A 17,056-nucleotide genomic window follows, 5' to 3' on the forward strand; every position below is an offset into this window, starting at 1 on the left:
ATAAGTAAGTACAGACAAAGCCAGGATTGGCTTGGCACATCTTATAATGTATTTTATAGCTTCCCCATTCCCACGTTTTGCTCTGTTGCTAGGTTACAGATTACCCACAGTAATCCCCCCTCGCCCAAATGGCAGATTCAGTCCGGTGCTTTTGTCTTGCTGATTGCAATCTATGGGTTGTGCTGTTGTTGCCTTTGTTGGGTTTGCCGGGCTTGCTCGCTGATTGCTTTGCTTCCGAGCCTCTGCACTTTCCTTTGTTTGCAGTGCCCGAGGGAAGCCGCGCTGATACAAAGTATCTGCTTGCGGTTTTGAGTTAAGCACCGCCACCTGTCTGTAATCAGCTCGCGGGGTTTCACTTCCCCTTTTCCTCGGCTAGCGCCCGGGCAGTGAAATTGACTTGGCGTAGCTGAGCAAGTCCCTAGCCGTGCTGCGCCGGCGGAATCTGATATTGTGATGATAAAACGTTTAAATGCATCTGTTTTGTGCAAGCCTCCCCACCTAAACCATCTTTTTTTTTTTTTTGTCATGCCCATATAAAGTATGCCCATTGTGTCCCTTGTAGGTCAATTATATTTGTGGGCTCCTTGCCCATCTCACTGATACTTATTTATGGTGTGGTTAGGCACATATCTTCATAGCAGTTCCCTTACCTCATTGCCAGTGTTTTGCTGGGGCAAGCTGAACTTAGTCAAGGTATACCACCTTGAAAGCCATTTCTTCCTCTGTGAAAACAGGACACCTCCCATATGAACTTTCTAGCAAGCATGGAAGAAAAATCTCCTGAGCTAGGTGATCTACTGGGCTCCAACTGGCCCTCTGCAGAGCTCCTTCAGACTCTGCACCACCATGGCCAGAGAGACGAGAGTCCTCTCTTACACAGCTAGTCTTTTCTTGTTGTGTATTTTGTTTAGGTCAGAAAATACTGACCTCATGAAAGACCATATGTGGGCCTTCCATAAGGTTGGTATTCCTAGTGGTTAAGTGGAAAGCTTACTTCAATATCCTGTAACTTTGCTTTTTCCTTTCACTCCCCTTTATGCTATTTTGAGGCTGTGGATGCTCCAGCTCCAACTCATGAAACCCCAAATCTGAATGATTTTGGCTGTTTAGGTGATCAGAACAAGGAGGAGCAGGAATCTTCTTTCTCTGAGATTAGGTGGTTGGGGGAAGGGAGAAGACTGATGCTCCCTTTCTCACCATTTTCTTCCAAGCTGCTTGGAGCCAAAGAAGGAGGTGCAATCCCACCCACCCTTCACCACCCTTCCCACTTCCAGAATGGAAGACAAGCATGTGCTTTAGGGGCTGCACCTTCTGCTGCTGTATGGGGATTCCAAGGAGGGGAATTAGAGTACACAACCTCCAAGGGTGAGAACAGCTGCTGCTTCCACAGGGAGCCTGCACAATGAAACCTGCAGCAGATTTCTGCTTGAGTGATTGCAACAGGATGGTGCCCTACCCAAGCCTGGTCAACTATATCATCTCCCCACCTCCTCATGCTTTCCTTCTGTGCATGACTATTTATCTGTAGGGTATGTATATTTAGATTTATATTTCCTCCTTGCCTTCTATTTAAGATCTGGGTATATTTATTTCTCCCAAAGAGAGCTGTCTTGCTATTGGTTCCCTACACATTCCTCTGCCTAAAGTAAAGTAACAGTAATGATGTCAGCCCCCCCCCCCCCGCCAAAAGGATTATGTCACAATTAACATAGACATTTTAAAAAGAAAAGAAAAGTTGACATTTAACCATTATCTAATCAGGAAAAGTAATGGTTTCTGGCTTCTTAAATATAAAGAATGAGTGAGCAGCATTGACACTGAATAATGCAGACGCACCTAAAGAAGCTTAAATTACACACTTACTTATAGGGAAAATTATTTTTGAAGAGGTGTTAGAAAAATAAGTATCTTTATTTGGTATTTTGACACATGAGTTTTCAGCAGTTTCCATTAATAAGACCAGCTATCATGGAGACAATCAATAAAAACAAAGTCCAGTCATAAGGTGGATACACAAATACCTTTTGATGCAGTTTGAAAAATATGGAGGAAGATAAATAGATTGTGCAGATCAAAGTAGTGTTCTCTGTTGAAAATAATAACATTATTCTGAATCTACTCTTCTAGGGGAAGGATTGTTTGTTTGTTTATTAGATTTATCCAACTGCCTATCTCATATACATGACTGAGCAGCTGAAAACCAAGACCAAACAGTGTAGGCCATCCTTGCTTCCTAGTAGCATTCCTTTCCAGCCACTGCATTGCCACTAAATATTGTAGAGCAGTGTTTCTCAACCTTGGCAACTTTAAGATGTGTGATGGCTGGGGAATTCTGGGAGTTGAAGTCCAGACATCTTAAAGTTGCCAAGGCTGAGAAACATTGCTGTAGACAGCTGGAAAGCAGCTATGAATATGATTACACTGTCTGATGGCTGCTGTACAATTTCATTAGGCTTTAAGAGATAGCTGGCATGGCAAGGGCGGGTGGGGGCAGAATGATGACAGCAGCGTCATGGTATCACGATGCAAGCCAGCTCCTTTTGTGCACTGCACAAAAGTACGAAAGGGTGAAGCTTGCAGCGTCATACCCTGATGCTGCTTTCCTTGTTCTGACAAAAACAGCATGCTCCTGCCGATGTCACGAAGGTAGCATTTAAAATACATAAAAACTGAAGGATTAGGGGAGGATGCATTGCCAAGGCGCCATCTGAAGGTCCCTTCCAACTGCATTTTTAAGCATTCAAATGAAGGGTCTCTGCTGCTGTAGCCTCCTCTACCAGTTTCTGCTGTTTTTGCTTCCCAGTGGTCTCTAAGTTTGCTACAGGGTAGATGGGGTGAAGAGAGATAAAAGATTAGTGGGGAAATGGAGAGCGAAACTGGGACTACTCAACTCTCTGCTTCATCAAAGTATTGGCAGATGTAGTGCTTGGATTGAACTCTGGCAATTTTATTTATGTGCCTTGATATGGTTGAAAATAAATATCTCATATCCAAAATGCACGCGCGCGCACACACACACACACACACGAAGGTCATACTCATATATCAGACATGAAAGTTTAATGTATTTGTACCATACTGACCTTTTCCTTAGGGGAAAGGAAGGAATGTTAATGGGGCATCTCTTTTCTGAGTTTTGCAGTTTAGGCTGAGGATGCTCATATAAAAGGCATAGATACAGTTCCTTTTTTGCATCATGTCTGCCTAATCCTCACTTTTTCCTGAGAAAAGTTTTGCTGTGTTTGGTTATAAAACATATTTTGGACTATATCCCCCACAATGTCTGACATTGGCTATTCCAGGTTGGGTTTATGGAATTTATTACTTGAAATAGCTAGAGGATTCCATGTTGCCCATTCCTGCTTAAAAAAATGAAACTCCTATCCTTTCTCAGATTAATGGTCTTAGTGGCACTTCTTTTCATTTGCCAAGCCATAGTCTAGTTTGGGCAAAAATGACATGAATTCAGACCAAAGTTGTTCCCCAGGTTTTGGCCTTCTAAGGATTGGGGACTACCAATGAAATAGAAAGTAAACCCCCAAAGTCAGTGGACCTGATATAACCTGAATTTGGAGTGAGCCTTTTCTATTCAGGCTTCCTGTCTCTACTGTGAGAATGTCTGTAGTGACAGCAGTTTCAGCCTCTATACCCTGACAGTGACTGTTATAGGTTAATTCTATGGGAGACAGTAAGATGCACCTTCCACTGGAGGGTTGATGATGGCTGGTTACTGTTGGGCCAACTGCATCTCTGTTCTTCTACGACAACGCAAGAACCAGCTACACAGGTTGCAGTGGCAAAAGATATAGCTGCAAATTGAGTTAGCATGTATCTTTGCAATCGGATCTGTAGAAATGAACTGAGAGTTGAAACACTTCTGAATCCGTGTTACCTATTTTTTCTGTACACATAAGCCACAGACACATCCAAAACAGCCATTGATAATTTGGAGAGCAGCCAGGATCATTTCAAACATGCTGATGACTAGGAGGGCAGAGAAGAAATAGATATTCCAGACAACAACGTTCTGTGGCTTGATGCAAACTGAATTCCAAAGGGAAGGATCATACAAGTAATTCTGAGCCCTTAAAAGAACAGATTTTGAGTAAGTTGTAGGAAAAAAATAAAGAAAATCAGAGTTATGGGGAGAGTTCTCATTAAGAGGTATTTTTTCTGTATACAGTTTTAAAATACAGTGGTACCTCGGGTTGCGAACACCTCTGCTTACGAACTTTTCAGGTTGCGACCAGCTCTGGCCGCAAAAATTTACCTCAGTTTGCGAACTCCGCCTCGGGGTACGAACCAGATCCACGGCCATTTTCCGCCCGTGCCACGTGGTCCGCAGCCATTTTCCCGCCCGTGCCACGTGGTCCGCGGCTGTTTTCCCGCCCTGCCGCGCAGTCCGCGGCTGTTTTCCCGCCCTGCCGCGTGGTCCACGGCTGTTTTCCCGCCCTGCCACATGGTCCGCGGCCGTTTTTCCGCCCTGCTGCGTGGTCCGCGGCCGTTTTTCCACCCTTGACGCGTGGTCCGTGGATGCCGGAACGGATTAATGGTAATTACATTGAACCATTATGGGAAAATTTGCTTCGGGTTGCGAACAATTTGGGTTGCGACCAGAGTCATGGAACGGATTAAATTCGTAACCCGAGGTACCACTGGTATTAAATAAAGCTTCATAGATAAACTGGCCTATTGAATATCCAGCACCTTGCCTGCTTCTATTTGTCAAGCATGGTATCTAATCTGTTCCTTCCTAATTGCATTGTCCATAGATATCTCTGTGTTATTGACTTAGTAGGCTTGGGACAATCAATTTTAACCAAATGTAATAACCACAGTGGTAGCCCTGATTCACTGGAATACATAATCTTTTCATTTAAGGTGCTTTTAAATGCTCTTAAAACCTTTTTCTTTTGTCCATATCCCAGTTCAACTGATCCTCCACCTCAGCCTTCTTCCCATTTGTACCCTCCAGTTGTATCATGACTACAACTTCCAGAATATCATGCTGGCTAGGATATTTGGGAATACTAAATTCCAAAGCCTCAGGATAGTGCTAGGTTGGAGTTGGCTGTTCCCTGCAGATCTTCTGTTTATATATTTGTCATTTCATTTTCAGTAAAAAGCACAATCCATTTCTAATGCGAAACTCCATATAAAGAATTCATCTGAAAACACTTATGAGTTCTTATGTAGTCATTCTGTCTCTACAAGCAACTGTACACCAAAGTGTCATCACATGAAGCACACTTTTACAAGGAATGGTTTTCTGAACCTACTTGAAGGCTATTTGTATGTTTTAATTATTTAAGCAAAACAGTGTATCTCAAAGCAATGTATGCTAAACAATAGTATAAGCTGGCCCATGAACCCCAGTCATCTTACCCATTGTTCAAGACACGATGGTCCATTTCAAGAAATGGATAACCCCACTGTTGCACCTTGTTCTGATTGAGGGTGGAATTATAGAGACAGAGTGGCCCCTCAGTCAAGCCTGAACCAGACAAAATAAAACAAGCAGCTGATCCCAGGAGGGCCAGTCCTGACAGTAGAATGGAGAGAAACATCTGTAGGCAAAAGCAGCACAGAAATTAACTTCAAATATACAAGACTATTTAAGTGGGTGCCTCTTAATCTCGGAGATTTGAAGCAATGAAGATGGGGACTGGTTCTGAAAGATTTCAAGACAGAAGCAGATTAGTATACGATTTCTAGGTACCATTTTTTCCAATTTCAACTGATCCTGACAGTGGAGCAGAGTGGAGAATGTACTGTACAGATTTGGATTAGAGTAGGAATGTAGGAAACAGTTGCAGAAAGTTGCAGATTCTGGCTGAAAGTTAACAAACTTTCCTAACAGAAAGAGAAGTTTAGCAGTGGATCCAATTACTGAGGAGAGCATCAGGCTCCCCTCACTAGATACTCAAGTAAAGGGTGGACAACCACCTGTTGAGGATGCTCTAGTTTGGATTCTTCTGCTGAGCTGAGGATTGGACTTGATCACAAAGATGGCCCTTTCCAGCACTATGACTTTATTATGGATTTCATCCTTCAGCTCTTTAACAAAAGCAAATAAAAATGATATCCTCCCTTAACATATACTGCTGAAATTAAGACAATTTGAAGAGAACAGTAACCAAAAGTAGATTTTTGTGGGAAACGATGGAGAGGAAGGGGGCTGAATGTATGTGGATTATGTGTGTGCCCCACAGCTTCCTCATGAATAGAAGTTGTTCACTCCTAAATTAGGATTTAATTTAAGTCAAGGCTTCTAAATCATATTTTCCCTAGTGTTGAAAAAGAGAAGAGAGCACTGATGGGGATCAGGAGGCTGCCTTCCTTCACTATTGACATAATCACAGCAGTTGCAGGCAATTGGAAAAAAGAGCCCAACGTCAGAGGATATGTTCTTGTGGAGTTTTGTTCAGGACTTTTTTTCTTTTCTAGAAGTTATATTCCCCCATCTAACCTCTTGACATTTAAGAAACAAGAAAGGAGCAGAATGTTCTTGTTGCTTGAACAACTTCCAACTGAGAACTACAGACATTATGTAGTACAGTAGGAAAGGAAAAGTTGGCTTTAGCCCAGAAAGACCTGAGTCTAATTTCCACTCAGGTGTAATGGATAATCCATGACCTCCAGGCAATTGTTCTCCCTCAGCCTAATCACTCTCACAGATGTTATGAAGCTAAAATGAGGCAACCTCCTTCTATATGTATCATCCTTGATGCCTTAGAGCAGGGTTTCTCAACCTTAGTAACTTTAAGATGGGTGGATTTCAACTCCCAGAATTCCCCAGCCAGCCTTAGAGGACAGGCAAAATACAAATGCATAAATCTGGCTAATGTATTTACTGCAGGGTATATCTGCACAGTAACACAAAATGGAACAAGATGTGCTGTATTGTACATTTCTATCGCACCCACAAATCTAGAATAAACAAGGATAATGAAACTCTGAGGGATTTAAAAAAAAAAATCTAAGTTCTCTCTACCCTGTTGCTTTTCTCAACTATGGAAATCTTGAATTGTGCCTGACATAGAATGAGAAATTTCCCAGAGATCTACTCATTAAACTGGAAACTTTTCATCACATAAAGAGTCATCATCTGCCTCTTACCTTACAGCAAGTTCCAGAGCTGCTGAAGTGGTTCCACCTCCATCCAATACCTGTGATCTGAATTGCAGCAGGAAAAACCTGTAAGGAAGTAGTTTGGAATGAGTGGTATTCTCCAGTGCCCTAGAGTCAGAGTTCATAAATGGTTTTTTATTTTGGGCCATTATTATTATTGGTTGCACAGTCAGCCAGATTTAGACTGGATTTGGCATTTTTATCACCTATCAAGACCTTCCCAAGGACCTGGGGCAGGCAGACGTGGTTGTTTGATGGTGTTAAAGGTAATATTGCAGGATATAATGTGTTCCAAGTAAAGCTACATTTTGCAATTGAGTGATGGTGATTTTGTCAATGCCGATGGTCTTCAAGTGGTGCTCCAGATGTTTTGGGATTGCATGTAAGATGCCTATAACTATTGGTATTATCTTTGCTTTCTTTTGCCATAGTCATTCTATTTCTATTTGCAGGTCTTTATATTTTGTGATTTTCTCCTGCTCTTTCTCTTCTCTTCTGCTGTCTCCAGGTATTGCAATGTCCACTACCCAGACCTTTTTGTCTTTCTTATCAACAATTGTTAAGTCTGGGTGTTGTGTGGCAGGTGCTTGTCTGTTTGAATTTTAAAGTCCCAGAGCACTTTAGCTTCTTCATTTTCTATTACTTTATCTGTTTTGTGGTTCCACCAGTTCTTGCTTACAGGCAAATGGTATTTCTTGCAGATATTCCAATGCACCATTGTTGTTACTTTGTCATGCCGTTGTTTGTAGTCCATATGTTATTATTATTATAGACATTTTATTTTAATTACTCATTTGTTCCTTTTCCTGGAGCCCTATTATCTCAACAGAAAGAATCCTATGAGTGGGATAAGCTACAAGATCGTGACTAGCTCAAAGGTAGTGAATGAGCATCCAGGACAGAATGTGGTCTTAGTTGGGTCTCCCCAGTCCAACACCTTAACAACTTCACCACCTCTTAGACCTTCATATCTTCCCTTAAGACAGAGATGCATAGCTTTTTGGAGTAGCCACACTGAACATGTCTGGGTAGAACAAGCATTTTAAGAATAATATTTTTCTTGTTATTTTAATTGGCCTTGTCCATTTATAGGCTGTGATAGAAATGTTTACATTTTACACAGCCATTGAAAAAGCATTACAAAAATTTCCATAATAATACAAAAAGGAAGAGAAGAGGAGAAGAGAAGATGGCTACAAAAGGATTCACTGTTCTAAGTCACTAATATCTAGTGTAGGCCTACCATTTCTGAGCTGCAAAAATCCAGATGGACATTGGATGGCAGCAAACTCAAACTGTCTGCCAACATCTTACAGTTGCCCAGATTTTTGCAGCTTAGATAAGGTTGGCTTAATCCAGTGCAAAACATTTCTAATATAGACTTTATAAAATGGGTGTGTTGGCCAAAGCCTGGAGAATTATTGGAGTTATAGTCCCAACATATCTGGAGGATGTCATCTTGAGGAAAGCTGACTGACTTTCAGGGGTGAGCAGAACTAACATTAATATACTTTAAACTAATTGTATCACTTCATTAAGCTGTTGGTACACTTTTTGTGGAAGTAAGAACAGCTTAAATACTTTACAGGAGGGATTGACAAACTTCAATCAAGCCATCATAGGAAATTATGGATTCCTAATATGGTATCCCTCAAAGTATTTGAATAATGCTGAGCTATTTCCAAGACTTGTGGAGTGAGGGGATGGGTGTGAGACAATACAGTAACTTAAGCTAATACATGTTTCTTCTTCTTCTTTTTCCTATTGCCCAAAGAGTAGGAAGTTAACTGACAGCTTGAAACTGCAAGATGTCAACTAAACACACAGAAGAAATTCCTGACTCTAGCAGGTAGACTATAGTGGCACAGACTGCAATGGGATAGTGAGATTTTCATCATTACAGGTTAGGAAGCAATTGCTGGATAGACAGTTATCAGAGATACCATAGCAATCAATGACTCTTATATTCAACGAGTTTCTACATTGCACTAAACCGTAATTTAATTTGGTTTGGATTCAGTGTGTTATGTCATTTGTAAACTGTGCTTTATGACTTAGTAGGTTGAGTTCAGCCAATTATGGTTTGGTTGATAAACCATAAATCATGTTTAAACAAACCATGAGAGCCAGTTTGGTGTAGTGGTTAAGGCAGCACGGTAGAAACTGGGAGATTGTGAATTCTAGTCCTGCCTTAAGCCCAAAGCCAGCTGGGTGACCTTGGGCCAGTCACTCTCTCTCAGCCCTAGAAAGAAGGCAAGGGCAAACCACTTCCAAAACATTGCCAAGAAGACTGCAGGGACTTGTGCAGGCAGTCAGCAGGAGTCAAGAACGAGTCAAATGCACCAAAAAACAAACATACAAACAAACAAACCATGCCTTAACATAAAGTGTGAATTCAGCTTATGGTATCAGCAAAAGCTGGCTTGCTGTCCCACCCTAGAACAGATTTGTTATAAAGCAAAAGATAAAATATTATACATATACATGTATATACATAATATACATTGACTATACCCCACATAGATTCTTGGCCAGGATACATTAAGAAATAGTCTACTTACTAACAGGCCGCCTCCCCACACTCCTGGCATTAGCACTGCCCTCTTTGAGATTTGGCCCAGGCTTATGTAACACCATTCCCAATTGGGGAAGAGTAGGAGAATATTAGCAATAATGGAAAGACAGCCCAAGATAAGGAGGCATGGGCCCAGGATCCGAGTACAAGTTCCCACACACATTGCAGAATGGAGTCCTGAAAAAAACAATGAAACAGAGGAAAAAGTGATGACATTCCTTCCTTGTCTTGGCAGTTGGCTTAAATTCCTGAAAAGGAATACTAAGTTATCCCCAAGGGCAAGTTCCATCAGCATCAAGAGACTTGGCCATCCTTTCCCTTCAGAGGTTTTGGATTCCAACCCACACAATCCTAGAGTAGTAACCATGTTGATTTAGGGTGAGGACAGTGGTAGTTTAAGACCCTGCTGTCTGTGCTAGTTTCCTGAATTGAACTGCACGTCCCAAACTGCTACAGGGCTGCTTATTGGCAGTATTCAAGCTTCCTAACCTGATCTTCTTGCACTGATTTATACCAGAGGGCAGCAATAGGAAAGTCTACGCTTCTTGTCTAAAACTTAAATCCCTTTCTGGAGGCTGTTTCATGAACCAGATGATGAACTAAAAAGTTTTTTCTGAACTTTATTCTGAAATTGCTTGGACATATAGCAGAATCTCTAACATCTTCACTAGTGATGTGATACACTTGACATCCATCTGGGAGTTACATTAGTGTCCCTATTTGCTGCCTTGCAGCTGCATTTGAAATTATTACAAGTACTACTAGAATTCCCAGCAGCATGGCCTTATTTATTCATTTATGAGGCTTCTATGGCCACCCATCTTATATACAATAACTTCGGGCAGCTCACAGCATAACAATAAAACATGAAAGAACCCAAGCACTGACAACAAAACTACATCTCAGAGAGCCCCCCAAACAACAATCATTGTCTCAATACACCTGGAGTTTGAAAGCTGGAGTAATCTACATTAGGAAAGATAGTTGGTAAGGATATTCCTCAGCCGCTCATGCAACCTCACCTGACATAGTACTAACCTCTGTAGTCAGCAATCTAGGCAGTTACATGCTCCTGTTAGGAGGAAAAAACCCTTCGTTTCCAAGCCGAGAAGAAATCAAAGATGCCAGACAATTCGTAAAGAGTTAAGGAAGCGCTTTATTTTGCCCAAGATCAAGAAAGGAAGTTGGACGGCAGCTGCCCTGAACATTCCTCATCACCTTTCTTATCGATTTCTATTCCATAGGTTTGAGCCAACTGTTAACAATACCAACACAGTGAATCAACCAATCAAAACCACCAAAACTCTTGTGCAAAAACTAGCTGGGGCAGGTGTTCTCCTTCACAATGCTTAGGAAAATGTTGGTGGATAGTCACAGCGTCTACAGAGGCAGCGTCTATAGCTACGCACAGTACAGAAGCCGTTGGTCTTTCCTGTACACAACTTCTTTGGTTTTGCTCACTTACCCTGAAGTGGAACGGCTAGTTCTTCCTCTATAAAATGAGATTTGTATTGCTTACAACAACCCTTTAGGTTGTTACTAGTCTTTTATGCTACTTTAAATATTATTTAAGGGGATAATGAAAATATTCTAATGCTCTCAATAGCAAAGTATTCCCCTATCAAAGTGCAGTGTTTGAGAATAAAGCCTGGATCCTGCACAGCAAGTTAGTTAGCACTCCAAAATTACAGAACTTGAATTAGCCCGTTAAAGTCCTGAACCTCCCTCAGGAGGGAAATGACAAAGCCAACCACTCCTGCGTGTAGTTTAGGTTTTCTATGCTGAGGGTCTTTGATTTCATTTCCCCCAAACAGATTAATCAGAACCCTGAGAATTCCTTCTTCCCAGATTTTCTACTTACTTTTGGCAAATTGAATGCCGAGGAAAGGAGGTGGTAGGGCCACCTAGAACTTGTTCCCACCAATGGTTGCTGCCAGTATTGCAAGAGACAATGGAGAGAAGTTTTTCTGGCAAGGCAGCAAAAATTGATGACTATTTATAGCCTTCTGACTATAGGAAAGCATCAGTGCCCCCGCTTTTTTTTCATCCCTAGATGGTCAGGCTGAAGTTCCCAATTTTTACACATCTATCACATGCTCTATCTCTCCATTATGGCAACCTAAGAATTTAATGTTAGGAGGAAAATGTTTCTTGGACGGAAATGAGTAATAAAAGATAAAGGCTGCTTCTGTGAGGAACTGGCATATGCATAGTGAATGCACATGTAACACTCTTGCAACACACCCTATACTTAAAAAAATATAGTTGCTAATTCTAAGGGAGTAGCCACACTGCTCTGTTGCAACTAAAATATAAAGGGTCTGGTGGTAATTAAGACAATCAGCTTTTATTGAGGCCTAACTTTTCATGACAGTGGCTCTCTCATGAAAACAGAGGTTACAATCCTGTGTACGGTCACCTGGGAGTAAGGTTATGTGATGTAATTAGGAATTACTCCTGAGCTAAAAGGTATAAGTGCACCCTGTAAATTCTTTATTTTTGTTAATAATGTATCAAGAGAAATAGTAGAGCAGACTTGGCATCTCTCCTGCACGTGAATCTACCCTCCAGATGGAACAAGGGTCTGATTCAGAAACTGTCCTTGTACAACATGCTTACCCGTGGATAACTGAACCATGGTTCATTTTATGCAATATTCTGGATTTATATAATACTAATTATAAGCTACCACACAGGCTGAGCTTGAACAATAAAACTGTAGCTAATGAAGGGGGATTATCTTTTCCACCTTACAGAGGACAGTCTTTTCTTTGAAGGTATCCTCTGTTTCAGGTAAGGTATCCTCTGTGGGTAAGCTTTTTAGCCCCAAAGTCATGGATCTGGATCTGTTCACATGCTTGCACACACACACCAAATGATCTCAATGCAGCTGATACTCCTGTAAAAGGTTCAACGCCCACCCACCCCCATATACATACACACAGTATATATATTTCAACATCAGGAAGAGGAAGCTTGGTTGTTAATATCGTTGGAAAATGTTGCAATTGCCTAGTGCTCCATCTCATCACTTCATCCAAGGCTGCTTCAGGTCAGCTGTTTCCTTGAAAACAAAATGGCAACATATCAGCTATTAGAATCTTTGCTTACAGATATTTAATTCAACTTCATTTCATGATAGAGATAATATATATAAATACATGGGCCAGGAGGATGTAATTTAGCTTTGGGAAGAATAATGCTCTCAGTAAATAATATAATATGTGAAAACATGGAATACAGGTATTTTATTGTTCAGTATGCCCTATCTGATTAATTAATAGCCACAAATGTCAATATACTATTTAACCACTGAATTACTACTTATGGCAGTGGTTATTAAACTGGAGGTAATTACTCCCAAGCAGATAATTTGGGCATCTCCTGGGGGTAATGGAGAAATTTGGAATTGCTTGGTTGGTTTGGAACTGGGAGTCAAGTTTGGGACTGCTGCTGAGACACTTTTGTGAGACAAGAGAGTCTGTTTTCTTTGTGGGGGTAATGACATTATTTGAGACTGGGAAAGGGGGAAATTGAGTCAAACAGTTTAAGAACCATTGACTAGGCAAACCAACTTCAGTTAAGTAAAAAAGAAATTTTATATTTGGCCTGCCATACTTAGGCTGCAAAAAGCTGGATGACTTTCTTTTCTCTTTTCTCTTTTCTCTTTTCTCTTTTCTCTTTTCTCTTTTCTCTTTTCTTTTCTTTTCTTTTGCCTTCAAGTCAGTTTTTGAATCCTGGCCACTGCCTGGACTAGTCCCTGCAGTTTTCTTGGCAAGGCTTTTCCTTAGTGGTTTGCCATTGCTAGCTTTCTAGGGCTGAGAGTGTACGACTGGCCCAAGGTCACCCAGCTGGCTTTGTGCCTAAGCGGGACCAGAACTCCCAGTCTCCCAGTTTCCAGCCAAATGCCTTAACTGCTACACCCAACTGACTCTTTGGATGACCATTAGATCAGGGTTCCTCAACCTTGGCAACTTGAAGATTGTGGACTACAACTCCCAGAATTCTGGGAGTTGAAGTCCACACATCTTCAGGTTGCCAAGGTTGAGGAACCCGCATTAGATGGTAGCAAAAAGATACAGAAAACTCTTACTCTTTGTTGCCATTTCATGGCCATCTGGATTTTTGCAGCTCACATATGGTAGACCTAATTATAGTCTCAGGAACTTTCAGATCGTCATAATAGATTTAAGTATTATTTCCAATTAAAATTAAGAGCAGAAATTGTGCACGTCCTTGCATAATTCAAACACACTTGATGTTTTCATATTTGCTTTAATCTGGACTAACATATTTATAAATACAGCCTTTTATATTTGTATATTCACTTAAAATATATAAATGTATGTACATTTATTTGTTATTGCAATTTATATCCTGCCTTTCTATCAAGGCTCATCTAATTACATTGTTAAAGTTATCTAATTAAATCTATTATTAAAATAGATTTCACAAACAAGAATTTTACTGAGAACACATTTAAGAATCTCCTAACATGGAGTAAAACTGATTATATATCTGCAAAAACTTTCCTGTCTGTTTGTAACCTTCAATTAACTGAAACGGTGCATCATAGCGCAACAATTTTTGAATAACCTTAAATCGGCTAATTTAAAGAATGTGTACAAAATCCAGGACCCATTACTCCCGTGTAATTTAAATTTCAAGGATCTTCACACAGTTTCACTGGCAAAGTTGTGGCTGCTGCAGTGCCACTGAGCTGCTACAGACAGCGGTGGTCACGTGATCATAATTTCCGACACTCCCTGCCAGCTTCCCACAAGCAAAGTCAATGAGTAAGCCGGCAGGAAGTCAGAAATCACTCCCGCTCCCACTGGTTTTCTGCCACCCATGGTCATTCTGTTGATCTCTTTGGGTAAGTAATTTTTGACTTATTATAGAAGTTCAAGCAATAGCAATACGATTCAGGAAAATTTAATCTTCATTCTGGTCACATCAGACTTCACTATCTTTCTCTCGTAGGATGACCCAACAGGTCATAGGTTGTCTAGCTTCTTACTAATGGTATGCTTATCTGATGTAACCAATATGTTTTTGTTTATTAAATTTATAGCTTCAATTTTTGTCTGCAAGGATTAAAAAAAAACTTTAGTCCACTCTGCCCCATCCATGGGTTATTGTTCTTCCAACTTAGAATCCTTAGCCAAAGACATGTAAAAGTCTCCAGCTCATCTCCCTTGAAACAAAGAGAATAAAATTGGACAGCTGCCATTATACATATGAAAAATTAAAGCATTTATTATTGCAACTCATTGGGAATTCTTGAGAACAAAAAATGGATCTGAGCAAAAGACTTAAGTGCCAGTTAACTCAGAAGCATTCTTAGTTTCATCTAAGCCCACAATTACTCTGGACCGCTAGTATAGGCACAGCCACTCATTCAGACTTTTGCTGCACAAGTTTCTCCTAGTTCACCCGTATGGACTGTTCAAGGCTTCCCATGCAAAAGGGTTCAGACCTTAGAATCTCAGAGTTAGGGGCTGGTAAAGGTCCTGCCAGATACTCAAGAGAGTTGCAGCTACTCTCAGTAATAACAATACACAATTAACACTGATTCAATGGTGTCTCTCTCCCAGTGAAAGGCAGGCTGCCTCCTATGTATGCAGGACAAATCAGTGCAGGGGAGCATTATCAACCTGGTGAAGGCTCAGAGTAATCTGACCTTTATAGCTCTCTATCTTCCCAGCTGAGTGCGTGGCCAACCAACCAGTGCAAGAGGTTGTGGGAAAGTGGGCAATGACGCATTTGGTTTTTCTGAGGAGAGGCAATGCAATCCACATGTGAGAGATGTGGGAAGAAAGCGTTTCAAAGAGACTCTGTCTTAGTCAAATCACTATAACTGAGACTGGGAATTGATTCTTAGTGTTCAAGGTTCTATTTTTACCCAGGACTACCCTAGCTTCCTGAAACCTGTGTAATTTCTGCTTCCTTGATTTTGCCAGCTACGTGGGACTTGACACCACTGAAAAGTTTAAAATATTTAAAACGTTCAGAAGTACTGTAGATGCAAAACAAATCAAGCAGGGAAACCCCAAATTTATTTTGAACGAGGACCAAAGGACGAATTTTTCTGTATCTTAACCTGGGAGTAAATGAACTAAACATTGTGTGACTTCTATTCTGGCCCAAGTGTGCCTTCCAAAGTCATGGTTTTCTGGCATTTTGTGGATCAAATATATTTGGATCAATGTAGATTAGTTTTTCTAACGTTTTACTTATGAAATGAAAATAAATATATCCCACTGTAGAGCTTTTGGTTGTATTTTAGGTGTAGAAGAACAATTGCACTCTCCAATAAGGACAGAGGTTAATAAATTGTCAAGCATTTCAACAGGCATTAGTGGATGTTGGTGACCGTGGGTTTAATATCACATACAGTAGCGATGCCTAATATACTTGCAGGGAACGCACCTTGGAGTTTCTAACATTCTCTAGTTCAGAGATGAATGCCCAGAAAAACACTTAACTAGTTCTGCTATGGTGGCTCACATTTCCTTAACATTCTTAACCAGCTTGTCAATTGCTGGGAATTATGGTGTTAGAAGCCCATACCTCTGCAGGTGTCCAAGTCAGGGGAGCTGGCTTGTGGCCTCTTAGCAGGCAATAGGCCATAACTGCCTTCCAAACTACTACATTTTCCCTGATCTGTAGCTCCACTAACATTCAACGAAGAGTTGGTAAAATGATTTCTTTCCACTCCACGTAGCAGCAAAAGAAATCCACTCTGCAAAAGTTTTGAGTAGCATTCTTCTATAGTATTATATCTTCTTTGAGAGTCTATAAATAATACCTTGATTCACAGAGCTTGGAAATTCTTTCACTAGCAGCTGAGATATTATAGACAGATTAACGCAGCCTTCCACAATCCAATGACTCTCAAATGGGTTGGACTTCAGCAACAATAATTCCCAGACTTTGGTCACAGCGGCTGGGAATTCTGGAAGCTCTATATAGTATTAGCAACATATCTTATATGACCAGAACATTCTTTGAATGAGTTGTTCCTGGAATAGCGGGTGGTAACTAGTTTTTGTTCTCCTTCACGCTGTCTGCTGACAGAATAAATTTTGTAAGCATTGCACAAGAACTGCAATTACAACTGCAGGTTTTGAATCAGCGCTGCTTACAGTTTTAGCATTCATCACAGTGACTATTCATATCTCATTAGCAAATTTGAAGCTTACATGATAGGAAAATCTGATCAAGCACCTTTAACTTTCAAACCAAAATGATTAATGAGCGATGCATAACAAGCTCAATTTTGGAATGACCTATTAGTTATATACCATTCTCACACACAAGTATGGCACAATGAAATTACCTTTCAAT

General features: G+C 40.7%; 1 protein-coding gene across 1 annotated transcript; it reads right to left on the bottom strand.

Moving 5' to 3' along the window:
• Window positions 1-1,782: 1,782 nt before the first annotated feature.
• TM4SF19 (transmembrane 4 L six family member 19) lies at window positions 1,783-10,040 on the bottom strand. The gene is made up of 5 exons (XM_025168685.2): window positions 9,693-10,040; window positions 7,120-7,197; window positions 5,386-5,567; window positions 5,276-5,278; window positions 1,783-4,085 (listed from the first exon to the last, which is right to left on the bottom strand). The coding sequence occupies exons 1-5, from the start codon at window positions 9,999-10,001 to the stop codon at window positions 3,893-3,895; spliced, it is 765 nt and encodes a 254-aa protein (XP_025024453.2). The 5' UTR covers window positions 10,002-10,040; the 3' UTR covers window positions 1,783-3,892.
• Between the last annotated feature and the right edge of the window lie 7,016 nt (window positions 10,041-17,056).

Source organism: Python bivittatus, unplaced genomic scaffold (assembly GCF_059951505.1).
Source record: "Python bivittatus isolate LINGU-HERP-01145 unplaced genomic scaffold, Pbiv_v1 ctg000980_np1212, whole genome shotgun sequence".
Classification (NCBI taxonomy): Eukaryota; Metazoa; Chordata; class Lepidosauria; order Squamata; family Pythonidae; genus Python; species Python bivittatus.